Below are 26539 nucleotides of genomic sequence, written 5' to 3'. Positions count from 1 at the left end.
TTTGGGGTCAGAAGGGGGTGGGAAGGAATGGGAGGGTAGGCCACTCACAAGGATTGAGTGTCCCGAACCCTATTTTCTGTCATGTAGAATATATAGCTTTGCAAAGCAAAACATAACTTAATGAAATGATCTTTTTGCAAAAGGATGCTTGCATTTGGAGAATCATGATAAATGCTGTTTGTGGATTTTTATGACCCTGAGAATCCAGGAGTATTGGGTGTCTAAATCCTGTTTTTCTATCAGGTATAAGAGATAATTATTCCAAAGCAAAACATGACTTAATTAAATGATGGGATCTATATTATTTGTTATTTTGGAGACACTGATATGGCCTGTGAGATATTTTTTTCTAAAGAAAGAGTCCAAAAATCCTATAAAAAGAGAGGCTCTTTCCACGTTTAAAACACAGCAAGTTTCCCTACTTGACTGTAACACAGCAAGCTTCTCCACTTTAAGGACATCTGAAAATTGGGTGAGTATGTTTTCTTATTTCTCTCTCTCTCTGGCTCTCTCTGTCTCTGTCTCTGTCTCTGTTTCTCTGTCTCTCTTTTTCTCTCTGTGTTGCTCTTATTAAAAGTTTTTATAAAATGTGTTCAGGCAGTAACTCTAAAATATAGATAGGCCCTGTTGTGTGTGTGTGTCTAGGTTTAAGAGCTATTTTCAAAATGCAATGTATTTCATTTTGTGTAAAGATATTTTGCCTCTTTCTGTGTTTTTCTTGTTTCTCTGATTTTGGATTCTGTGTGTGTGTGTGTGTGTGTGTGTGTGTTTCTTTTCCTTTCTGTTTAAAACATGTTTTGCATCCTTCTCTGATCAGCACAGTCTGTCTCTATTATCAGAGGGGGTTGTGAAGGAGTGAACCCTTCCTCCCCTCATTTTGCTAAATTGCTAGCCTACATTCTTTTCTAAAGTCTGCTGTTGTACCTAGACATTGTTCCCTTGCCTGTCTGTTAGTGTGCTTGGGCTTGTGTTACACCTTTGCAATACACAAGTCTGAATTAGTTTTCTATGTTTTACAACCTTCCTGTCTCTTCTAGCTATCTCAGATTCTGATTTTATACAATGTCTTTTTCTGAGCTCTACAGTCCTCAACTGGCACTTTGTGTGTGCTTAGTTAGTGACACTGTCTCAGCCTTCTTGTCCCTTCCTCCACTTGTATGCTGTTTTTACATCCTTCTCTGACAAGCACAGTCTGTCTCTATTATCAGAGGGGGTTGTGAAGGAGTGAACCCTTCCTCCCCTCATCTTTGCCAAAGTCTCTTTGTCTCTGTGTAACTTGCTCCTTTCTGTTTAAATCATTATTGTGTGTGTAATTTTGCTTTCCCGTGTGTTGCTCTTGTTAAAAGTTTTTCTAAAATGTGTTATTGTAATAACCCTGTGCGCATATATATATATATATATATATATATTCTGTTAAAGTTAAAATTTCAAAGTTTAAAACATGGGTTTATTCTGAGGCACACAGCCCCCCCCCCCCCCGCTGTTAAAATAACACTGTTCCAAGCATTCATTCTCCCTACTTTTTTTTTTTATGAAACAAAATATGTCTTGCATTATCAATTTAGTCAGATCAATAATAAACCATAGACAGGTTTTGTGTCATTATGATTATTTGCCTAACTGTTTAAAAGTGTAAACTTTGGTTTTTAATCTCTCTTTCTGTGCTGCTATGATTTAAAAAAGTATCATCATTATTATAATTATTAGTGTGTGTGTGTGTGTGTGTAACTTTGCTCTTGTTAAAAGTTTTTATAAAATGTGTTCATGCATTAATGCTGTGCATATATATATATATATATATATATATATATCTTTTCATTTATTTTCTGATTTAAGGAATGCTTTTAAAGTGCAATGTATTTTATTTAAATATTTCATTTAAAGGTTTTAAATCACATGGCCCATGCTGATTGAAATGAAAATGTTGCCCTTACACATTCAATATTAGACAGTTTGAAAAATAAAATATAGTGAGGGTGTGTTCATTCATTGTCTTCTGATCTAAGTGCCCCTCATCTGTGTGTGTGTGTAAAAATAATTTTCTTTTACTCTCTGCTTATTTAAGAGTTGCTTTTAAAGTGCAATGTATTTCATTTAAATTAAGTGTTATTTTGTATAAGAATATTTTTGCATTCTGTGTGTTTTTTCTGAGCTTTACAATCCTCAACTAGCACTCTGTGTGTGCTTAGACAGAGTGACACTGTCTCAGCCTTTTTGTCTCTTCCTCCATTTGAATGTTGTTTTTTGCATTCTGTGTGTATGTTGTTCTTGTTAAAAGTTTTATAAAATGTGTTCTTTTATTAACTCTGTGCATATTTATATTTCTTTTCATTTATTTTCTGATTTAAGGGATGCTTTTAAAATTAAGCATTCAAAGAGTTTTTCTTTTTTTCTTTTGCAAAGGAATGGTTTTATGAGAGACACACACCACCAGCTGTTGGACCAAATTCACCACAAACACACATTCTTTGTTTTTTACAAAATGACACTGCGCATGATCCCTGGATGTGTACTAACATGTCTCAACATGTTACCCTGAAGCTAAGAGTGCGTCATTTCCCCAGGATATGTCCCCAAGCATATCCTTGTACATTCAGTGCAGCACTACCCATTTGTCTTTGCACTGCTGTTGGTAAAAAATGTTGTATATGCTTTTCAGATTTATCTCAAAGCTTCTGAGACATATATTTTGAAACAAACGCCATGGCATCATCTAAACAAACAGGTAAAGAGGTTTTCTTTTAGGGTTAACCTTGGAAAATTACAGAGGCTCCAAGATGTGTCTGATGCTAAACTGCACCCCTCCTTTCCTATTAGGAATGGGCATAGAAAAGGCTTGTCAATATGTGGACAGTGATGATTCCGATTTCGGTAAGTTATATTTATATATTTTATAGGCAGAGGGTTAAGGTGTATTATAAAGAAGTTACTAAAGGTTTAGTTAAAATTATTATTATTATTATTATTATTATTATTATTATTATTATTTTCCTAGCTCTTTCAGAAGTTATGGACAAGACCTTGAGTGCTGAAAATCAAAGAAAGATTTTTGGTTAGTATGTGCGTTTAAGAATATGATATGTATAGTGTTTGAACGGTCTAGTTCATTGCAATAATATTATTATTATTTATTTATTTTCCATGCTTTTTCAGCAGGCATCTCTAAGCCCAAGTTCTTGACAGCAAGTGAACAGGGAGATTCGAAGAACGCAGGTGGGTGTGCGTTTAAGAATATGATATGTATAGTGTCTGAAAGGTCTAGTTCATTGCAATAATATTATTATTATTAATATTTATTTTCCATTCTTTTTCAGCAGGCAGCTCTAAGACCAGGTTCTTGACGCCAAGTGAACAGAGTGATTTGAAGAATGCAGGTGTGTGTGCGTTTAAGGATATAACATGTATAGTGCTTATAATGTCTAGTTCATTGCATTATTATTTATTTATCTCCCTTGCTCTTTCAGCAGGCAGCTCAAAGATTCTGGACAAGAATTCCATTGAAACTCTGACACCAAGTGGAAAGAAAAGAAAGATTTTTGGTGAGTGTGTGCATTTAAAATCATTATTACTGTACTTGAAATGCCCAATATTTCTTTTACAGGAAAAGATATAATGAGGGAAAAACACCATTTAAATGGTTGCTCTTTCCATGTTTGAATACAGTGTGTGCTACAAATGGTGTAGGGACCCTATTTACTGATGCCTTTCTTCTTCTTCTTTAGACAATAAAGTTCAAAAGGGAGAAGACCCTGAGAGCAGACCTCCCAAGAGACAAAAACATGATGAGGATCTTCTTGAAGAATTTGCTTTCAAGTACAAGACAATATCTGACTGTTTTATTCATTTACAAAGAGCCGCACAGCAAATGCGGATACATCGCGACACGTTGAATAGGCTTGCAGCTAATTCACAGTGTACATGTGCAGATCTGGAGGCTATTGTGACGGCCATTAAAAAATACTGTAACTATGTGGTCTGTGGTGACACACCCTTTGAAAATGTTCAAGTAGGAACTTTTTTTGATAATTTATGTAGAAGGTGTACAAAGTAGACTTCGTATATTCTGTTTGTGGTTTTATAAAATTTAATAAAGATTATTAAAAAAAAAAAAAGAAAATGTTCAAGTAGGTGGGGGAAGTTCTAATTGTCAAAAGGGCAGAAAAAGAAAAAAGTCTATCAAGGAAATGATGTACTGGAGAAAAAGAGCTATTAAAATATTAAACAGGGCAAGAAAGACACTTGTTACATCTAGGAAGGGAGCAAAGAAAAAATGTAAACATAGGGCTTCTCAGGCTGCTGTACAACATTCTGAAGGTGTAGGGGCACCTCCAGCCCCTCCCACTCCTCCACGCCCATGCTCACCTCCACCCCCACCACCAAACAGCCCCGAAGCTGCACCCTTTCCCCCAACCCCAACCCCCTCACCCCCTCCAGTTCATCCTCTGCCACACCCTCCAGCCCCGCCTCCAAATAACCCCGAAGATGAACACCCAAATCTACTAACACCTCCTCCATCTCCAGACTTGCCCCCAGAACCTCCCACCCCTCCACCCCCCGCCCCTCCTACCCCACCACCCCCATCTCCAGAAAATCATGTCTTTGCAGAAAGGGTTAGATGTTGGGAATGGTTTAACAGGAGGTATCACGCTATCAATATTGCAGAAGAATTCAGATTTGTCAATTTAGAACATATGAGATCATATTCAGAGGCTGTAGCTGCTGTGCACCAGGCTATTCAAGAGGTTCTGGATCGGACAATTTTGACAGCGGGGCCTGGGGATTTTATCCAACTAAGACTACAAGATGCAGGTTTAGCAAACCCTCTGTTTTCAGTGCAAAGAGTCAGGGATCTTATGAATGCTGAGGATTTTTTATCTCACATAAGTAACCTCCTGCAGAGTAATATGGACATCTGTGCACAGGGAACACTCCGATTGGTTATTACTATTGTGCGAGCTCCTCAAGGAGGGGGCCGTTCCAGATCTATAGATTCTATACCTTACAGCTCAATTATTGCAAAAAAGAAGCAGCATCTGGTGGATCCTACTAACTTAGGCACTAATTTATGTTTTGCTGCAAGCCTTGTGGCAGTAATGGCTAAGCAGGTTCCCACAGATGTAGAAATGCTGAGAGACGCTGCTAAATTACACCAAGAGCTGGGATGGTCTGACCAGAAAAAAGTATCCCTTAGTGATATTTCATTTGTTGAAGAGCATTTAAAGTGTAACATCCATGTTGCCCTTTACTCTGACAAGGGCTGGGGTCTTTTTAAGACACAGAAAATCCAATATCCAGAAACATACACGGTTTTGCTACATGAAGATCATTTTTATGGGGTCCTCAATGTGAAAGGTCTCTTTGGGAAGAGGAATCTCTGTTTAATATGTAATACTTTATTTACCCACAAACATTCATGCCTCTACTATTGCAGAATGTGTAAAGAACGTGATTGTGCTTCTAAAGTAGATGAAATGGAAAGATGTTTTAGGTGTAAGTTGAACTGTAGATCCGGGGCCTGCTTAAGGAGGCACAGAAAACTAGCCTTGGAAGAAAAAGTCAGATGTGACCCTAAAACGTTTTGTGAGAAGTGTGGCCGTTATGTCACATTTGACCATGATAAAAGCGAATGTAGAGGGGTGCTGTGCACACTTTGTTGGGGTCCTATCCTAAAGGATACTAAACATCTGTGCTACATGCACCCTATAAAATAGCCAAAAACATCAATCCAGTATATTTTTTTCGATATTGAAACCCACCAGGGTACAGGTGTCCATGTTCCTAATTACTGTTTTGCCAAAGCCTTTGAGGGGGAAACTGTGGAGTGTTTAAAGGATGACGGGGGAATGAGTAAAAAGAAGAATAAGGGTGGTAAGAAAGGAAAAGCTAATCATGCAAAACTGTGTGATGAAAATGAGGTGTTACAGCCTGAGTGGGGCCCTGCAGGACAGACTTGGGAATTTAAGGGGGAGGGTTGCATGTCTGAGTTTATCAAGACATTCATAACTGATGGCAAATTTGGGGGTACCACGTTTATAGCCCACAATTCAAAGGGGTATGATTCCTATTTTGTCCTCCAAGAATTAGTCAAAGAAAAGGTGGATGTTGATATTATTGCTCAAGGGGGTAAACTGATATGTATAAAAGTGAAAGGTGTAGATCTAAAATTCATTGATTCACTTAGTCACCTACCCATGGCTCTAGCACGACTCCCAAAGGCCCTGGGCTTTGATGAATGTAAGGGATATTTCCCTCATTTTTTCAACACCCCTGAAAACTGGAATTATGTTGGCCCTATGCCTAAACCTGAGGATTATGGTGTGGAAACCATGATGCCTGGGGCAAAGGAGGCTTTTCCCCCCCTCTTGGGGATTACCTGGGCGATCTCACCAGTGAAATCCCCCCAGATCAACGTATCACAGAATATGTATCAGCTGGACCCAAAACCTACGGGTACAAGCTTTCGGGGGGTACAGCGTGCTTGAAGGTCAAAGGGATCACACTGAATGTTGCTAATTGTGAAAAAATTAATTTTGACAGTCTGAAGGACCTGGTGTTTGACTACACCTCAGACAGAGAGGAAGGAGGTGCTCATGAAATAGTGGTGCAGCAACAAGGGATTGTTAGAAATAAACGTCAGTGGTCTATCCACACAAAAGAGCTAAAGAAAACTCAAAGAGTGGTTTATGACAAGAGAGTGATTACTGAAGGGTTTAAGACTCTCCCTTACGGTTATTGAATATGTCTACGCGGTGGCAACACCCCTTCTCAGCTATTCTAGCAGGACCGAGCAACTGTGGAAAAACTGTATTTGTAAAAAAGATGTTGGATAACGCTCACAGTCTGTTTTCAGTGCAACCTGAGAAAATTTTGTGGTGTTATAGCTGCTGGCAACCTTTGTACCAAGAACTGCTATGTAAATATCCTTTTATTCAATTTGTAGAGGGTATGCCTGATAACTTTGATAATGAAGATTTGTTGCCCTTGAAAAAAATAAAGTTCTTAGTGATAGACGATCTAATGCAGTCTTGTGATACTTCAAATATTGAAAGACTGTTTACAGTCCACGTTCATCACAGGAACCTGAGTGTTTTTTTCATCACACAAAATATTTTCTGCAAGGGAAAAAGCTTCAGGACCATCAGCTTAAATGCAAAATACATGGTGCTGTTTAAAAACCCTAGGGATAAATTACAAATTGCAACTTTAGCTCGTCAGATGTACCCAGGGAACACTAAATTCTTCATGGAAGCCTTTGCGGATGCAACAAGCAAACCCTTTGGTTACCTCATTATTGATTTGCAGACTAACACCCCAGAATCTTACAGGTTACGAACGGGCATTTTTCCTCCAGACTGGCCTGTAGTGTATACCATGAAGAAAGGTGCCAGTGGTTACAAAAGGCTTCAGCTTTAATTCCCACATCATATTGCTCCCACCACCCCCTTCGGGTCAACATGTCCGGGCGTGTGAAAAGAAACCTTGCTCTCTTAAAACTGCTCATTAAGATGCCCCCACCCCAGAGGAAAGCTTTTTTATGTACAGCCTCAAATGACCTGGTTGCAGCCATCTCAGAAATAGCCCTGAACGCTTTAAAAGGCAACATTCCATTATCTCCTCATCAGGTGCGTGTACTGAGAAAGAGGCGCCATCTTATTAAAACTCTGGGTAACAAGCGAGTCTCGCTGAGAAGGAAAAAAGTCTTGGTGAAGCAGTCTGGGGGTTTTCTTGGTCCGCTGTTAAGCTTTGCTGTACCCCTGATAACCAGCCTTTTAACTAGGCAGTAATGGAATATGCAGAAAAGATGTATTTGGTCCCTAGCCATCAGCTAGAACAGTTAAAGGGCTCATCCCCTAAGGATGAAAATATCAGAACTAAGGCCATATATACCCTGGATGCTGAGATGCAGAGGATTCTTCAAAGGACTGACTTAACAGAGTATGAAAAAGCAAAACAATATGACAGTTTGCTTCAAAGGTATTTGACTCATGTCAGACAGAAGGAAGCAGAGAAAGAAAACATAAATCTAATTCTGCCTCAAATGCAACAGCCCCCTGAAAACGGGTTGACCAACTCCTCTGAGCCCCTGTTTCAAGAAATCCTGGAAAGCCTGCCTGCTAGATACAAGAATGCAGGAAGGGTGTTGTTAACCAAAATGAAGCAACACAAGAGTATTTCTTCATGGAATGACAAAGGATCTTTTGTCTATAAAGGGGAACCTGTAGCTGGGTCCAATATGCTGGATTTAGTCAAGGGGGTCACTCAGACCCATGCTTTACCAGCCAAACATGTCCCAAAAGGCTGGGATGTTTTCATGAGGGCCATGGCAGAGCTCAATGTCCCAACGTCTGTGGTTGGGCACCATGCCAACAGAGAAGTTTTGGACAAGCTAAAGAACCCCAACGACGCCACTCCGGTGCTGTTTCACACACCCAAGGTCTCCCGCAGGGCTTTGAGAAAACAGCGACAATCTAGTACTACAGGTTGGCTCCATTTATGATTCTCCTGTTGTTTTTCAAAAAGAGAAATAAATAAGTTAAAAATATCACTTAAGTCTATATTTTTATTTTAGTTAAAAGAAAAAACACACACACACAAGAAAAATTCTTTAAAATCCTTCCTAGAGGATACATTTATTGACAAGAACGTCTATGAAAAGCATTGCAGGTTATACATCCTTGGGCTGGTTGAAACATGTTTGGGACAAGTCTGGGCATGTATGAGACAAGCCTTGGCATGTTCCTCTTTGTTTTTACATGTTCAACCACCATTTCATCATTTCTTTGCAAATCGTGAGAATATAATTCTTGAATATTTTTAAAACTCAGGCCTTTAGAACGGTGCTGAAGAAAAAACACACAGTGGTAACCACACACCACAGAGTCTGAGGCTTGCACTGCCCTGGGTTGAAACCTTGTTTTACTGGTATTTTTTCTTAAAAATTTAATGATGGTTTTAGGAAAGAGCGGGTGGTCGGGAGGGTGTCCGTAGGAGTCAAAAAATTCACCGGTATTTTCTTCTGTTAAGTAGATAGCCAACCAGTGTTCTCCAGGGAGATTATGGGGGTGAGTGTTGATGACTAGACAGACAGGTCTTTGTATCAGCTTCTCTCTAGGGAGCATGTCACACGGGAAGACTCCATAGAACGGCTTTCGAGTATAAGGATTTGAAGAAAGGATGCGGGTTAATTGCACACTGTCCATGTTACATATAATCATACAAGACATTTCTCCTGTGATTTATCTCTATGACATTGTCAAAAACACCATATACGATCATATTCACAGTAGTAGGCAGAGGTCTGGCGAACCGGAATTCAGCCCTCAGGTTCCCGGTTTTGATCAACGAATAATGATCTCCGCCTTCTTGGTCTGGGGTAAGGTCAAATGCAAAAAGCGTGTAACCTCTTGCATATTCGTCACGGTTGATTAAAAGAGACCGGTCTTTCATATGCTTGCCTGCTGTCTGCACCAAACTCATGTATTCCCTGACACAGTTTCCATCTTCAAAATTGGGTTGAAACGGCTTTGTAGGGTTCTGCTCTCCATCCAAATACAGCGCAGCAAAATTGATGTCATAATGCTTAAAGTTAAAGGGGTTCTTGTTGTAAACTCCACTGAAGGCGTCATTATCGACCATGCCTATAATCACCTGCTTGGGTAGTTGACCCAAAAAGAGATTCTCCTGGTTGGTGACGCGACTGCCTCTCGGGATGCTAAACACTTTCATGCTTACACGGTCCACAGGGTATTTGGCATTGCATGTCAGCAGAGCTTCTGCATGACCTAGCCGTACTCCCGGTGACACTCTCACCTTCTTGACAAAAAGGGACGCTGATAAAATTTGCAGTTTGTAATTGCTGTCTGCATCGTCGGTCATTAAGCAGAAAGGATCTTTGTTGCGTGTGAGTTTGATTTTTACATCCACCCCATTTAGAAGCAGTTTCTCCTGAAAAAATAGGTCTGTGTGGAGATGTCCCAGAAGATCTAGTTTTCTGCTTCCACGTGTCAGGTTTGCTCTTTCAATAAAGCCATGATTATTCCCCTCCGGATCTGCCGATTCATGCTCTCCAGCGACATCTTTATAGAACAACCCTGTAGAGAATTGGGTGGCTAGAGTGTCTTCACTGTAGTTCAGCACAGACTCTATGAAAGCACGGTAAGGATAACAGTTATTGCTCTGGCTGATCAGCCTATCGCCCAAAACCACATCCAGCTGACTAAAAATGGAGGCTATAGGATAATTCACCAATCCAACTTCAGCATCTTGAGGAATGTTTGTATTATCATCCTTAGTAATCTTACAGGTTAGATATAAGAGCGTATTATTGAGATCCATATAATCTTCACCATTTCCTGCAATGAAAAAATCTAGCGGTGCAGATTCTGTCAGAGCCGTCAAAGGGGGCACCTCAATATACAAACTTTTCTCAATACTTGTCTGTGTAGGTCCAATAGTAAACAGGTCTAATTCAGATTTTGTGCATTCTTCAGATCCGCTGTGGATAAAAGCCATGGTGTTAGTTTAAAATATATCTCTCTTAGACGGTGTGCAAGGCCGACTCCTCCTCTTCCTTACAGCTCTCCGCTTCTGTGTTTTCTTTCTGCTTACACGTTTTCTTTTAAGGGCTCGGGGAGGGCCTGTTAACCTCACCCGTGATGCTTTTCTTTTTTGACGATGCCTTCTTTGAATATACATTAGGCCTGAGCCTTCTTGTGGAGTTGTGGGTTTCATTTTATTCATAACCGCCTGGGTAACTTCACCAACCACATCTGTAGCAATATTCTGCATGGCTGTTTTAACGTGGGGTTTCATCACGTTCAGGCCTCTTTTCAAAAGTGGACCTGCTTTTCTGAAAAGGCTTCTGAAAATCCCACCAAGCCCAGATCCGTACATTACAGGGGTTCCATGGTACCCTGGAAGACCATTTCCAGCTTGGACCCTGTAATAATCTCTATAAAGGGCAGGGTCGCCATATGTTTTCACAAATACCATCTTTAAAGCTTCAGTATTCTCCTGGGGCGGAAATGTAGTTTCACAAGCACCTTACCCGAGCGAAATGGCACTTTTTTGTTCTGGTCCGACTTTATCTCGATGGTAATGGTGTCAATGTGGTGCTTACTTACAGGGATGTAATGAGGCTTGTCATACACAATATTGACACATTCGTCGCTCTGTCCCCGTACAGGCACGCAGTGCAACAGCAGGACATAGAAGTCTCCCACTATCTGATGCTCCACTATATCGGTATAAACATATAAGGTGTTGAAACCCGCCGTGATGTCTGCTTTGAAAGGAGGAATTTTGGCATGACGGGTGGGAACCAATCCTAACATGTGAGCTAGTCTCCCTCCAGCCTGGATTGTGTATGGCCCAACTGTTTTAAACCTAACCTTTCCGGTCCCACGGTCATAGTGCAGATGCACTTTAGGGGGGTCAGGGTCTGATTTTATCATATCATTCATGATTTCCAGCAGTTCAGGGATGCTAGAATAGTACCCCCGTTGCAGTATGAAGATCCAGTTCTTTTCCTCATTTGCAATTTCAAAAGGTGTATTAGTAATGATATTATTCCAATTGTGTGGGTACTGTATCTCGGCGAGCCCTACTTCCCACTCCCCAGGAAGTTCCAGGGCTCTTGCTAAAGAGACAGTAAATATTGGAATTGTGTTCTGTGGGAAAATGGATGCGCTGCTGTTACTAGGGAGTAAGATATAAAAACCGTTCTCTCCCATTTTCCCACCGCCTCTACACAGGTTCACCAACTTCAGAAGCAAGCACCCAACTGTTGAATTTGCTAGGCCAGCCTAACCATTTCACTAGGTATTGTTTTCTCCTACCCCGGCCTTTAGTGTCTAGTATTTTTTCAATCCTGTATGCTTGATCCTCTTTCACATTCACCTTTTGTAATTCTTCAGGGTAAAAGCTTCCAATGACAGGCTCCCCAAGATAATCTTTCAGCAGGTACACAGGCCTCTTTGCAGTTAGGATGACCTGGTCAATAATAAATACTTCTGTGGTGAAATTCTGTTCATATCCTTTGGCAAATATACCCTTGCTTTTAGAAATCCTCACATGGTCTCCTTTTCTAAGGAGTGGATGCTCCTTTTCTGTTTTGATAGGGGCCCCATATACTGTTTTCCACACGGCTAGAGCATTAGAATCATTGACGTCTGCGGGTCTTGCTTTGATTGTTCGGTGAAAACTCTGGTTATAACTTTTTAGAAACAAGGGAAGCACGTCAATATAGGTGAAGGTATTTTTAGCTGTGAAATACCTCCACATTTTTGTTTTTAAAGTTCTATTAAACCGTTCCACAACCCCTGCTTTGACTTCATTATTGGTGACAAAATGGTGAATCCCATGATGTTTCAATTGGCTACTCACAGCTTTGTTTAGAAATTCACGGCCCCGATCCGTTTGTAATTTGGCAGGCTTTCTTCCGCTTTGGCTAAAAATAGTGTTAAAAGCACCGGCCACTTCTTTACCAGTTTTGTCCTTTAAAGCCAAAGCCCAGGCAAATTTAGACAGGATATCTATTACTGTTAAAATGTACTTGTAGCCTCTGTTATACTTAGACAACTGTTGCATATCAACCAGATCAGCCTGCCATTGAGAATCCACATTAGACACAACTGTCTTGTTTCTTTTAAAATGTATTTTGGCAGGTCTGTGTAGCGTATAGGCATCTTGGCCAGAAAGCCATCGGGACACCTCCTCTCTTTTAAGATTTTTGCTCTGTATTTTGGCTTCCTGAAGTAGGGCGTTCACACCCCCAAAGCTCCCAGTTTTTCCTGGAGAATAATATATATCACCCAGAATTTTGTCATGCCCTCCCATTTTCAACTCTCATGTAAGTATGAACACACACATGTAATACAAACAACATTTTATTGGTGGAAAATTAGAAACATATCTACATCTCAGGGATGGGGGAAAGATTTAGGGGCTGTAGACTCTTTCCAACTTGGTTCTCAGCACCATCTGCCTGTAGGTCTTCATCCTAAGAGAATAAAGAGAAATAAGAAGCAATTTATTCTTTTGCAAAACAATACACTCCTCTCCCAAATGATAACCAAACTACTAACATTTATTATTATTAGTAGTAGTATTTAGATGTTATCAACTTACCATTACGCTGTGGTAGCCGGAATCCACGCTTTCATCCATAGATTCTTCCACATGTGAGGGCTGTGGTGGGTTGCGATCTCCCGCTTCCACGGCCTCTTCCATCTGAGCGGCAGGTTTTGAAAGTACTGCGCCATCCGGTTCGTCAGGGCTCTGTGGAGTGTCGGGAACTTCCTTCTTCTCCTTCTTCTGGAGAATGGATTTTAAATTGCAACCGCAATCACACTCGAGTTCTGAGGAATCATCAATGAAATCCATAATGTTGGGTGTCTTTTCAGGCTCTTTCGGTTCCTTTTTAGGACGAATATTCAAGGGTACGGGAGGGTCACTAAAGCCCACAGGCCCGCGGTAGTTGGGCCAGGATGTTATCATTGTGGTTTTGATTCTCCTGGCTGTAGAAGGTCTAGCCAAACGCTGTGGGGTGCTCGGTACCTCCATGCTGCCTTCGCAGAACGTGTCTGGGCATGCATAGAATGGCAGCTTCTCGATACGGCCTAGAGATCTCTGCTGCCCGTCTTCTATTGGCTGGCGCAGACCACGTGATTCTCGTAGGGACCAAACCATTGGTCAGGGCGTGGTGAGGTGGGGTCTTACAGGAGGATCACGTGCCCCTCAAGGGGCTAATGGGAACCCCTGGGAGGTCAGGGGGGAGGGGGCGAACCACGCCCCCATGGATTGGGTCTGTCACATGGTCCGGATGTCCCGCCCTAGCATTTCCGGGGTAAGGACACGCCCATCAGTTTGACAGGTCATCCATCATTCTTGAGGGAGGGGCCAAAGGGTCATAAATCATTCTAGGGGGTGTGGCCAGGGGCGTGGCTAAAGGGTCATAAATCATTCTAGGGGGCGTGGTCAGGGGCGGGGCTTAAGGGTCATAAATCATTCAAGGGGCGGGGCTTAGGGGTCATAAATCACTTTTTGACAGGAGCTACCCCTATATACTACTACTTGAGATGATGAAGAAATAACATGAGAGCCATATTTCAATACCCGAAGGGCTTTTCTCACGGAGAAGATGGAGCCAGGTTGTCTTCTGTTGTCCCAGAGTCCAGAATGCAAACCAATGGACCCAGATTACAATAAAAGATATTCCACCTAAACTCTAAAAGGATATTGCAGTTGGCTCTCCACATTTGTGGCTTCGACTTTCCGGATTTGATTACATGTGGATTTGATGATGATGATTTATAATGCCCTTTCCACCAAAGGGCAGAACATCAAGCATATATAATCAAAAAAGGACATTAAAACACTATAAAATGTTAAAATACCAATATCCTTAAAACCAATTCCTTATCTGTTCTCTCTAGGAATCTCTAGGTCTTCCAGTGCAGCTCTACCAGAAGTTGACTCAGAGATTTCTAGTCTGTTTGGAGAGAAAGAGGGCTTCCTTAATAATAATAATAATAATAATAATAATTTGTATTTCGCTTTTTCACAAAGGAATCAAAGCGGATTCCAACAGTATAATTAAAACATCAAACAATTAAAAATTACAGTTAAAAAACCCCCAAACCCCAACCCTCCGCCCAATCATAAAAACAGTGATCAACCTATAAAAAGAGATTGAACATCCAAATTTAACCACTTCCTTGGTGGCTGCTCTCAGATTATGGAACTCCCTGTTTTAAGTTAATTTAGGTTAACCATTTAAGTTAATTTATGGAATAAAACACCTTTGAACCCAGCTACCAGGAAAAGATAGGAAATCTGATCAAACAAAGAGACCAACAACCCAGTGATTTCTGGCAGAGAGGAATTTCATTTAGTATCTGTGACGCGGGTGGCAAATGGATAAAACCTTTCCAGAATCCGCAGATTTCTTACAAATTCGACAGAAAGAGCTTGACATTAAAAATATTTGCCCCTTTGTGAGGTTTAGGGGCACTTTTGCCTCGTTGTTCAGTTTTCTTAACATATTAAAAAAAATCTAGCTAAACTTTTGCAAAAGGATCTCTTCTGGGGTTTCAAGAGCTGCTAAAAAACATCTCTCTCTCTCTCTCTCTCTCTCTCTATATATATATATATATATATATATATATATATACACACACACACACACACACACACACACACACACATATACACTCATCCCTCCATATTTCTGGCTTTGCTATTTGCGGATTTGATTATTGGCAGATTTGATTAATATGTTCTCTCTAGGAATCTCTAGGTCCTCCAGCGCAACTCTAGGGTCAACTTGAACCAAAAGTCGCATGGAAAGACCTTGAGATTCCACTCTACTAGGCCTTTGTAGCTCCTCCAGCGCAGTTCTATTCTCAGTGTCTGTCGGACGTTGACCACAGAGTTGCCCTGGAGGACCTAGAGATTCCTAGAGAGAACACTCTACTAGGCCTTTGTAGCTCTTCCAGCACAGTTCTATGGCCAGTGTCTGTTGGACGTTGACCACAGAGTTGCCCTGGAGGACCTAGACATTCCTAGAGAGGTGTCCTCTCAGGTCAAAACATGGTGTTTTTGTTATTTTTAAATTATTTTAAAATGTTATTTTAAACATTCCACATTCACAGGGATCTTGGGCCCCTAACCCTAGTGACTAGGGAGGGACAAGTGTGTGTGTGTATTTGGGGGTGCAGTGAGGGTGTCTCCCTGCAAGAAATTCTGGAAGGCTAATGTGGTTGCCTGGCTTTCCAGCGATGCTCTCCCCAGGTGCAAATGCAAAGCCTCCAAAATGCTGTGCAGGTGAGGGGGTGTGGTTATGAAGCAGCAGAAGCCCCTCCTCCCATCAGCCAAGTCCCAAGGGGCTACAGGAGGAGAAGGAGGAGGAATCCGGGGACAGTGAGTGTGAGGAGGGCCACCATGGGACCCCCGAGGACCCATGCGCCGGAACAGGTCGAAGTGGAGATCCTGGTGTGCTGAGCCTGTATCTCCTGGATTCTGGCATCGCATTTCTCCCTGGGGATAGAAACCATAAGTTAGAATCATAGAATCATAGAATAGGAAGAGACCACAAGGGCCATCCAGTCCAACCCCATTCTGCCATGCAGGAACCCTAGAACCCTAGAAAAGCACCATAGAATCATCGCGTTAGAAGGCTATCAGGGCCCTTGGCATCCACTGGGATTTAGTTCCAGGACCCCCTGTGGATACCAAAATGTATGGCATAGTGGTTTGAGCATTGAACTATGACTCTGAAGACCAAGGTTCGAATCCCCCCACTAAGCCAAGGAAACCCAACTTTGGCAAGTCACACTCTCTCAGCCTCAGGGAAATGCAAAGGCAAACTGAACTGACCTTGCCAGGAAAACCCCGTGATAGGTTCGCATAAGTCGGAAATGACTTCAAGGCACACGACAACAACAAACCCTAGATTTCCTGTTGTAGTTGTGTGCCTGACATTTTGCATTGGGATTACACACGGTGGTTGCTTAGCATATCGTTTTAATTGTGGTTGAAGACACGCAACACGTGCACATTACGTCACGATGATGGCCATTACATGCATGATGTATGAGGATTACAGTTTGTGAATAACACGAGTGCAAACCACTTGGCTTAGGACCTTATCACACTAGCGAAATCCCATTGAAAAACGGAATTTAAACTAGATTTAAATTGGAAAAAAACCGCAAATGCGGGAAGTTTATCAGAAAACGTTTCTGCAAATGTGAAGTAACGCGAAGTTAAAGCTAAGGCAAAATGGAGAAAAACGGCAAGTAAAAAGATGTCGTTTTTCTCCATTTTGTCTTTGCTTTAACTTTGTTATTTCATGTTTGCAGGAACGTCGTCTGATAAATGTCCCACATTTGCGGGTTTTTTCCAATTTAAATTGAGTTCAAATCCCATTTGATAGTGCGATAAGGCTGGCGTTTGTTGGTTTCAGCACATCTTTGAGGACTAGTTGTTTCAGGGGAAATTAGCCATATATAATGTGTTAAATTTTCTGGTTTGGAGAGGATTTAATCTTTTGATAGCGTGTATTAAATGTCAGTGAATGCTTTGAGTCCTGAACTGGGAAAAAGACGGGATGCAAATCAGGAAATAAGGATAATCGACAGATAGATTTTTGACCTGGTTCAGCAAGGAAATCCTTTGCTTCTGGGGAATGAACCCATAGCACTGCAACCAGCTTTTCTTACCGTTGTTGCTGATTTTGGTGCTGGGCATGCTCCAGGTCCTGCGTTTTGCTTGATAGCTCCTGCTGGAGTTTCGCTAAGGAAGCCAAGAACAGAAGGTGAGTTTCCCCAGCGTTTCTTTTCCCCAAAGAATTACCTTTGGGGTGCTTTCCCATCTTCATACACAGCACATGTTGGGGTATCCTCAGCTACATCAATGGGAATGTAATGTCTATATCAGGGGTAGGCAATCTTTTTGAGCCGGGGGCCGGGTTGCTATCCCTCAGACAACTGGGGGGCCGAAGCCAAAAAATAAATAATTAAATAATTTTTTTAAAAAAATTAAATATATAAATAAACCAGGACAAATGTAGGACAAAATTTTCAAATGGAAGACACTTTTTTTAAAGAAATGGAGGGCACGCGAAAAAAATTGCTGAATTTTTTTTAAAATGTTAATATAAATGCATATTTCTGAGGCTTCTATAGGCAATTGCCCCCCAAAGGCCCCGGCGGCAATCAGCAGCAGGACCGGGCTGAGGCCGGTCTCAAGGCCTCACCAGGCCGCATCCGGCCCGCGGGTCGCAGGTTGCCTACCCCTGGTCTATATCAATGGTTTCCAAACTTTGGTCCTCCAGGTGTTTTGCACTTCAGTTCCAGAAGCCCAGCTTGGCCAACAGTAAGGAATGATGGGAGATGAAGTCCAAAACATCAGGAGGACCAAAATTTGGGAACCACTGGTCTAAATCGAGGGAAGTAATAGTACCACTCTGTTCTGCTTTGGTTAGGCATCACTTGGAATACTGTGTTCAATTCTTGGCACCACAATTCAAAAAAGATGTTGAAAAGCTGGAGCATATCCAGAGAAGGGCGATCAAAATAGTGAAAGGTCTGTCAACCCCAAGGTTGCATCTACACTGCAGAAACAATGCAGTTTGACACCACTTTAAGTTCTGTGATGCCATCCTATGGAGTCCTGGGATTGGTAGTTTCACCAGGTCTTGAGCCTTCTCAAAACGACAAATCCCAATATTCTTTAACCCATGGAAGTTCAAGTGGTTTCAAACGGCATTATATCTACATTGTAGATGATGATGATGATGATGATTATTATTATTATTATTATTATTATGCTTTATTTATATAGCACTGTAGATTTACACAGCGCTGTACATAGATACATTCTTAGATGCACCCTAAGCTGAAATTTCAGGATGTTGGGTATTTCCAAAACATGGAGATACAGTTCATGTGGGGCACAAACTGGACCCATGGGAGGAAGGATGGGGCCACAATATTCCCTGGGATGTTCACAGTGGACAGAGTGACCTGATGTCCTCACCGCAAAGGAGGACAAGGCACTGCAAGATGGAGGACCTTCCAGAAAAATAGGGAACAAGACCAAACAAAAGCTAAAAGCACTCATATAAAGATAAATTCCTGCTTCATAGCCATGCTCAAAATGGAGGGCGTTATGGAATCGTCTGAGCAGGAGAGCTGTACCATCGCTTGTTGTATCACAACCATTGCAGACCCTTTGACACTATGCAATAATACCACTGGGATTCCACTTTCAATGCTGTGTAGTGGTTTGAACCTTGGACTATGACTCTGTAGACCAGGGTTTGAATCTCGGCTCAGCCAAGGAAGGCTACTGGGTGACCCTGGGCAAGTCACACTCTCTCAGCCTCAGAGGATGGCAATGGCAACTCCCCTCTGAACAAAACTTGCCAAGAAAACCACATGATAAGTTCACCTTAGGGTTGAGAATGACCTGAAGGCACACAACAAAAACAACAACAATGCTGTGAAATCCTGAGATTTGGAGTTTGCAGAGGGATATTCAGGACCCTCAACTAGAGAGCTCTAGTGCCACACCAAACTACCAATCCCAGGCTTCCATAGGATGCTAACATAGAAGTTAAACTGGGATCATTGCATTATAATTGCATTGTGGGGTGGCAGCCCTCAACTTCTCTCACTGGTGTTAGCTTGGCATTTCTTCATCTCATGTTGTGCGGCTTCCGCCACTTGGGATGTGAGCTTCTGCTCCAGTGTTCTCTGGAAAGAAAAGACAAGAGGTGGAGGAAGACAAATGTTACAATTGCAATCTCATACACACACACACACACACACACACACACACACACAATATAAATCAAAATGCCAGATAATATTAGCAATGCAAATAGTATACTCTTTACCAGATCAACAATCACGACAATCCCAACACATGTTCTCATATGTATCTGAAATGCAGTGGGCCCTCCACATTTGCTGGACCACCGAGGAAAATGGAGATGACACCTCTCTAGGGATATCTAAGTCCTCCAGTGCAACTCTACTGTCGACATCCACCAGATATCGACCATAGAATCACACTGAAGGAACTACAAATGACAAGAGAAGTGGTTTTTCTAGGAATCTCTACGTCCTCCGATGCAACTCTACAGCCATCATCCAGCAGAGGTTGACCAAAGAATCACACTGGAGGATCTACAAATGCCCAAAGAAGTGTTTTCTTTTGGAATCTCTAGGTCCTCCAGTGCAACTTTGTGGTCAGCATCTGGCAAAAACTGACCATAAAACCACTCTGGAGGACCTAGAAATGCCCACAGAAGTGTTCTCTCTAGGAATCTCTAAGTCCTCCACATCAATTCTATGGTCAACTTCTGGCAGCGTCGTTCTGGAGGACCTAGAGATTCCTAGAGAGAACACATTATTTAAATCTTTGAATGATCAAATCCACAAAAGTCAAAGCTGCAAATATGGAGAGCTGACTGCATTCCTCTTTGGTGGTTTCCCCTGTTTTCCATTTTTTGCACCTCTCTCTCGCTTTTTATTTTTTGCAAGTCTAAATTATTTATTCTATTTTTTAAACATAAATATATATTTAAAATATACAGTGAGCCCTTGCAATTAATCAATTAGTTAATGAACTGATAGCATCAGTTGCCACTTTTGATGGTGGTGGTAATGTATCATGTCTCTCCTTCTCCTCAATATGGGGATAATAGTCTCAATTCTGGAATAATAATAATAATAATAATAATAATAATAATAATAATAATAATAATTTCTAGGTGGATCGGGCCACCACTGCAGTGCGGGGGGGAACTCGGTCTGGTAAATGCAAATGAAGGAAAAGTACCAGGCAACTAAAAAACCACAAAAATTATGAGATGTCCGCAGAACCGCCCAAAAATACAGCAGGGCAAAGCGAGAAAATGGAGACTGGTTTGGTGCCATTTGCCCGGAGCAGTGTTGCCAACTCATGGGACAGAAAAATGTTCCCATATTTGGCAATGGGAATAAAGGGTTGCACTAAGCACCGGAAGTTCATGAGAGAAACACCCTGACTGTAGGGAAAAAAACACTGTATTTGAATATCAGGAAATATACAGATTAAAGGAGAGCTGTAGCCCTCGAAGCTTCTGGCAAGTTGTCTCCAATGAAGTCCAGCACATCCGAACATTTGTGTGTGTTGTGTGCCTTCGAGTCATTTGAAAATTATGGCAACCCTAAGGTGAACCTATGCTGGGATTTTCTTGGCAGAATTTGCTCAGAGGGATTCAAACCCTGGTCTCCAAAGTTGTTGTCCAATGCCTCCGAGGCCTCTTTCCCACTAAATCAGATCAGATTCTTGATTTGGGCTATATGACCATCGCTCCCATTTGAAATCGATTTCAATCCTTATGTGACCGATTGCATTTGCAATAAAGCGGGGTAAAATCAGAAAGACCGAATTTTCCTGGCACTACTTTTCCAGCGGTCCTGCGGTAGTCTCTCCTGCTTTGGAGGTTTTTAAACCGATGGCCATCTGGGCCATCTCTCCCAACTCTATGGTTCTATTATTCGAATGCTCAAACCGCTATATCACTCTGGCTCTCACTTTAACCAAGATTAAGTTAAAGTCTTCTTTTGCAAAAGTTTAAAAAAGTATGAAAGTATTATTTTTTGAAAAACCCATGGGTAAATGCCAGCGTGGCATAGTGGTTTGAGTGTTGGACTATGACTCTGGAGGCCATGGTTCGATGCCCGGCTTGGCATGAAACCCACTGGGTGACTTTGGGCAAGTAACATTCTCTCAGCCTCAGAGGAAGGCAAGGGCAAACCTCTTCTGTACAAATCTTGCCAAGGAAAGTCCGTGATACATTTGCCATAAATCAGAAACGACCGAAAGGCGCACAACCCCCACAAAAGCTCAGATGTGTTGGCGTTCACTGGAGACAACCGAGGGCAAATCCTGGCCTCAAACACAATAAAGACATTTTAAAATACAATGACCAAGGAAATATATATATTTAAAAATACAGCATCCCGCTTCCTATGCACAGAGCCATACTTGCCACATCATTAAATTCCAAAGCCCGGCCCAAATATAAAATGGTCTTTTCCTACCAATTCCAACCAGGGAGCGGCCACCAAGAAGGCCCTGCTCTCTGTGACCCTGCAAAGGACCAAGAGAAACTCCTCCTCTGCAGGCCTTTAAGTTCGAGCTGCTTTGTATATTTGTTTTCAAGATTATTCTGCTATTTTACCAGCTGGCTCTGGCAGGACTCCCAAGCGTCCTTTGGCTTCGAGAAGGCTCTGGTTGGTGGCCAGGAGCTGGGTCCGTAGCTCATGGCTTTCCATTCTGGCCGCCATCTCCTTTTTGGCCATGGCTTCCATGCGTTCCTTCAAGGAGGTGGAGGCGGCCTTTGCTGCCGATGTCTGGTTCTGTAGCTCTGACTGGCATTGCTCCAGTTTGATGGTTGGGTCCGAAAACATGACTGATAGATATAAACCCAGGAAAGTAAAGAATAATACCGATGGGATGGCAATGCAGCACCCAAGAATCCATTTCTTCCCTTTGCCCTGGTTCACATTGCCATTCATGTCTCCTGGAAATCTGGGCACAAGCAGATAGTCAACCTGCCCACCCATCCTAAACTCAGAGACCCCTGGGCCCTGACAGCTTTGGCTCCTGCCCAGAGCAAGAACCACTGTCTGGCTGAGGTTTGCCGAAAAGAAGGAACCCGCCTCTTGCAGGATGGTTTTGTCCTGTCTGTCGCTTCCTTCTTTTCCGGGAATTCGCCTGCTTTGGAGAGACAGGGGCATGCACTGAGCCAGCAGAGGGACAAGAAAGTTAGGAAACGAAACCTAACCACTTTGCCAATGTTTTGCTCTCCTAAAAAAGTGTGTTGTGCAATGCAAAGCAGAAAGCAGAATGCAAAACAAATCTGAAACTGGTTTCTTCTTGTTGTTGTTGTTAATGCTCTGAACTGTGCTGTATCTTATCTCACCAGGTTGCATCTTCTTTATTATCTCAAATGTTCAGGAGCAGAAATGTGTCAGATTTGGGACTGCTCACCCAGATTTTGGAATATTTGCATCTACATCATGAGACGGGACCTAAGACTAAACGCAAAATTCATCTGTGTTTTGTATACACCTTATACACTCCTAGCCAGAAGGTAATTTTATACCAAATTTTTTTAGATAATTTTGGGCATGAAACAAAGTCTGGATGAACCACTGAAGCATCAGAAAGCAAAGGTGCCACTCTCTCAGCCATCTCTGTGGGCCATTTTTAGATTTTGGAATAAAACTTGAGTCTCCTTTATTGGGACCAGAAGTGTTTCGGACTTTGGATTTGTTCAGATTTTGAAATACACTCATCCCTCCATATTTGCAGCTTTGATATTTGCGGATTTGTTTATTCATGGATTCGATTAATATGTCCTCTCTAGGAATATCTAGGTCCTCCAGTGCAACGCTATGGTCAACTTTAACTAAAAGTGGCACTGAAAGACCTAGAGAGTCCTAGAGAGAATACTCTGCTGGACATTTGTGGCTCCAGTGCAACTCTATGCTCAGTGTCTGTCAGACGTTGACCACAGAGTTGCACTGGAGGACCTAGCGATTCCTAGAGAGGTGTCCTCTCAGGTAAAAATACATGGTGTTTTTGTTATTTTAGGTTTTTCCTTATTCACGGGGGTCTTGTGCCCCTAACCCTATGGAGGGACAAGTGTATTTGCATATCCATAAGGAGATATCTTGGAGATGGGGCCCAAGTCTAAATACAAAATTCATATATGTTTCGTCTACACCGAGCCTGAAGGCAATTTTATACACAACATTTTAAATAACTTTGTACAAAGGAGTCACGATCTTTGCCGCCCACGCGGAGGATTTGGGATTTTGGAGTAAAGGCTGAGTCTCCCTCATTGGGACCAGAACTGTTTGGGGTTTTTCAGATTTTGGAACATTTGCATTTACATACAGTGATATATTTTGGAGCCAAGCCTCAACACGAAATTCATGTACGTTTCACAATACATCTGATACACATAGCCTGAAGGTAATTTTATACAATATTTTAAATATTTAAAACAAAGTTTGTGTAGGCTGAACCATTAGAAAGCAAAGGGGTTATTATCACAGCCACCCATGAGGATAATTTTGTTTTTTGGAATGTTTCGGATTTTGGAATTCCAGATAAGACTCAACCTGTATTATTATTGTTATTATTATCATCATCATCATTATTATTCTTATTGGATTTATAGATTGCCTTTTTTTGCAAAATCATCACCATCAGTCATCATCTTGTCCTTTTTATGCGCAACAGTTAAAATAAATGTAGTAAGAAATTAACAACAGACAAAGGTTACAAAGCAATTAAAGCATTGCAAATATGGAAACAAATTGAAATAGCAATCACAAAAGTCCATTAAAAAAGAAGAAAGAAGAGGGAGGAAAAAAAAAGAGAAAGGCATGTGGCAGCACCCTTAAGACTAACTGGATTTTTATTTTTGCATGAGCTTTCATGAGTAAAAACCCACTTCTGTGAATCCAGTGCCAAGTTGTATTAAGGTTACAAAGGTTAACTTTGGGAGATAGAAGTGGGATAGAAGAGAACAGGATCCGGAAAGATGCAAATCATGTCCTTGCACATCATCTCCACTTAAAATTATAGATATCTTTAAACATCTGAAGAGCTGTCATGGAGAAGATGGAGTGAGCTTCTTTTCTGCTGCTCTAGAGACAAGAATGAGAAGCACCAGATTCAAATCACAAGAAAAGAGATTCCACAGAAACACTAGAGTCCAAAACACACTGCAGAAATAATGCAGTTTGAGTCCACTTTAACTGTTCTTGCTCATTGCTAGGGAATTATGCAAACTGTAGCTTTATGAGATGCTTTGATTATGAGTTCCTGCATGGCAGGGGTTGGACTGGATGGCCCTTGTGGTCCCAACTATGATTCTATGAGACATTTAGCCTTTGGTGTCAGAGAGCTCTGGGACTAGGGTTGCCATCCCGGGGGACCTCAAAACTGGGAAAAAATGTAGGACATTTTTTAAAATTTTCCTGGCCAGGAAATTAACCAAAAAAAAGGTCCTACATTTTTAAACCTTCTCCAAGGCCTCGCTGGGCCTGGGAGACAGCCTCTCCCAAGCCCCTTGAGGACTCTAGGGCCCCGCTGGGGCCTGGGAGACTCTGTAGGCAAGAGGTGCACCATGTTAAGAACTGCATTAAGCAAACTTAGGCTGCTGCACACTGCTTTCACTCTCATCACTCCATCCTATGGAATCCTGGGATTTGTAGTTTGTTGTGGTGCCAGGGCTGGGCTTTGAAATCTCAGACATAAGAGAGGCAAAAGGCTTGGGCTGCATCTACACTGGAGAAATCATCTGGTTTGAGACCACTTTAACTGCCTCAGCTGAATGCTATGGAATTCTGGGAATGGTGGTCTGTTCCAGCACCACAGCAGAATGGCAGTTAAACCCCTGGAAAGCTATCTGACCAAGGTGACCAATGCCCTCACCCCAAAATGTAGGGCACCCAAGCAAAAAAATGTAGGACATGGCCAAAAATAAAAGCTAAAAACACCCATGTAATTATAAATCCATGCTTCTTAGCCATGATCCAAATGGAGAACATGTCCTGGAAAAGGAGGAGGATGCCTGGTCACCTTGTCTCTGGTCCAAAATACACTGCAGAAATAAAACAATGCTGGGCTGAAATGCCCAGAGTTCCTCACCAAAGCTGCATCCACACTGAGGAAATAATCCAGTTTGAGAGTGACTTAACTGTCCTGGGTTAGTGCTGGGGAATGCTGGGAATTGTAGTACACTGTGGCCCCAGAGCTATCTCTGACAGGGAAGTTTATCGCACTGCGTTCTGAGACCGTTCTCATCACGTGATGAGAACGGAACGCATTTGAGTATACCGCACAGTATGTGTTCCAATCGGGTTCTCAGAACGCTTAAATGCGTTCCAAATGTGTTCCAGGAGGGTACAGATATGAATGTGTTCCCAGAGAGCTGGAACGGGATGAGAACGTTCCAACAGAGGTGTGTGCGGTATTCTTATGTGTTCTCAAATCCGTTCTCGCATTCCTCCGTCTCCTGATTGGCTGAAAGAATGCCCTTCCCTTTTAGTCCTCCAAAGTCCTAGAGCGTACTAATTTTTTCTTTGCTCTCCCATGTATGACGTGCCCCCGTCTTTGACAAAAGGATTTTATCCTATTCTCTGCATACACACACGTGTGTGAGGTTTTTTTTCTGTGCACGGGTACAAAAAAGCAGAAATGGAGATATTACATAGACATAATGCATAGCACTAACTATCACAGGTTGCATGTTTGCAAACTGTTACCGAGTCGCAAAAGCAGAGGATACAAGTGTCTCCGGAATTGTCACAGAGTGACTTCTGTCGCCAGCATATTGCAATGTGTCTAGACATATTTATCTCTGGAGTTGTGTAAGTGACCCATCTCTGTTGTGTGTATGCACAATACACCATGATATCCGGGGGCTGGGGTTTAAAGGACATCTGGGGTCCGCGGATGCAGCGACACCGAGGGCAGCACTAGGAAAAGGGGGGAAATATTCTGAGGGGGGGGGGAACCTGGAGGTTTCTCAGTTTTTTGTCTTTTTAAAACCTCTGTCTGTCGGGCTCTGAGGATTTGGGGCTGGCCTCCCTGCGTGCTTATGACAGATTGGGCTTTTTCCAGCTCGGCTTTGGGGCTTCTCCTCCCCTTGCAGATGATTGACAGAGGAAAGGGAGGCATTTAGGGGCAAATTTAGACTGGGGATTGGTTGTTTGGGGTCACATGTACGGAGGCAAGGAGACTATTGGATGGCCGGGTTTTGGGTATTGAAGCCATGGAGGCCATAATGGATGAGGGGTGCTGGAATGCTGGGAAATATATGCAAATTAGCTTTAAATTTTGGACAAAACGAGCTCATAACAGCAAAAGGAGCGGGTTGTGGGCAGCAGGACAAACGGTATAGGATCGACCATATAGAAAGAGATGTCATAGAGCAAGGAACGGCGATACTCGCCATGAC

At 42.1% G+C, this 26539-nt stretch overlaps 2 protein-coding genes, 1 long non-coding RNA gene and 1 pseudogene across 5 annotated transcripts; 1 reads left to right on the top strand and 3 right to left on the bottom strand.

Moving 5' to 3' along the window:
• Nucleotides 1-3311: 3311 nt before the first annotated feature.
• On the top strand, nt 3312-3893 carry LOC149284551 (uncharacterized). The gene is made up of 3 exons (XR_016277838.1): nt 3312-3374; nt 3468-3539; nt 3723-3893. It is a non-coding gene; the product is annotated as an uncharacterized LOC149284551 (long non-coding RNA).
• Nucleotides 3894-9201: 5308 nt separating this feature from the next.
• Nucleotides 9202-11333, bottom strand: LOC149284550 (uncharacterized protein F54H12.2-like). The gene is made up of 2 exons (XM_089496644.1): nt 11048-11333; nt 9202-10352 (listed from the first exon to the last, which is right to left on the bottom strand). Exons 1-2 carry the CDS (start codon nt 11331-11333, stop codon nt 9202-9204), a joined length of 1437 nt encoding a protein of 478 aa, XP_089352770.1.
• A 1569-nt stretch (nt 11334-12902) lies between these two features.
• On the bottom strand, nt 12903-14021 carry LOC149284549 (uncharacterized). 2 transcript variants are annotated; one of them, XM_089496498.1, is made up of 2 exons: nt 13129-14021; nt 12903-13000 (listed from the first exon to the last, which is right to left on the bottom strand). In XM_089496498.1, exons 1-2 carry the CDS (start codon nt 13687-13689, stop codon nt 12914-12916), a joined length of 648 nt encoding a protein of 215 aa, XP_089352624.1. In that variant the 5' UTR covers nt 13690-14021; the 3' UTR covers nt 12903-12913. The 2 variants fall into 2 exon arrangements, with proteins under 2 accessions (XP_089352624.1, XP_089352625.1); XM_089496499.1 differs by having other exon boundaries at nt 12903-12993.
• Nucleotides 14022-14867: 846 nt separating this feature from the next.
• On the bottom strand, nt 14868-22272 carry LOC149284548 (uncharacterized; annotated as a pseudogene). Its single transcript, XR_016277830.1, has 4 exons — nt 21740-22272; nt 19181-19259; nt 17223-17295; nt 14868-16038 (listed from the first exon to the last, which is right to left on the bottom strand). The product of XR_016277830.1 is annotated as an uncharacterized LOC149284548 (transcript).
• Nucleotides 22273-26539: the final 4267 nt, after the last annotated feature.

Source organism: Sceloporus occidentalis, unplaced genomic scaffold, assembly GCF_023333645.1.
Source record: "Sceloporus occidentalis isolate IW3139 unplaced genomic scaffold, rSceOcc1.0.p SCAF_91, whole genome shotgun sequence".
NCBI lineage: Eukaryota > Metazoa > Chordata > Lepidosauria > Squamata > Phrynosomatidae > Sceloporus > Sceloporus occidentalis.
The sequence above is the reverse complement of the archived record's forward strand: the minus strand, read 5'-3'. Positions and strand labels throughout refer to the sequence as shown.

Excerpts from the sequence above, each read along its gene's own strand:
- LOC149284550 (XM_089496644.1), bottom strand. The coding sequence starts at position 11,333 with ATGTTAGGATTGGTTCCCACCCGTCATGCCAAAATTCCTCCTTTCAAA. Across the intron at positions 10,353-11,047 it reads AAAAGTGCCATTTCGCTCGG|GAAATGGTGAAGATTATATG; the intron begins GTAAGGTGCTTG and ends TTTTCATTGCAG.
- LOC149284549 (XM_089496498.1), bottom strand. The coding sequence starts at position 13,689 with ATGGTTTGGTCCCTACGAGAATCACGTGGTCTGCGCCAGCCAATAGAA. Across the intron at positions 13,001-13,128 it reads CCGGCTACCACAGCGTAATG|GATGAAGACCTACAGGCAGA; the intron begins GTAAGTTGATAA and ends TTATTCTCTTAG.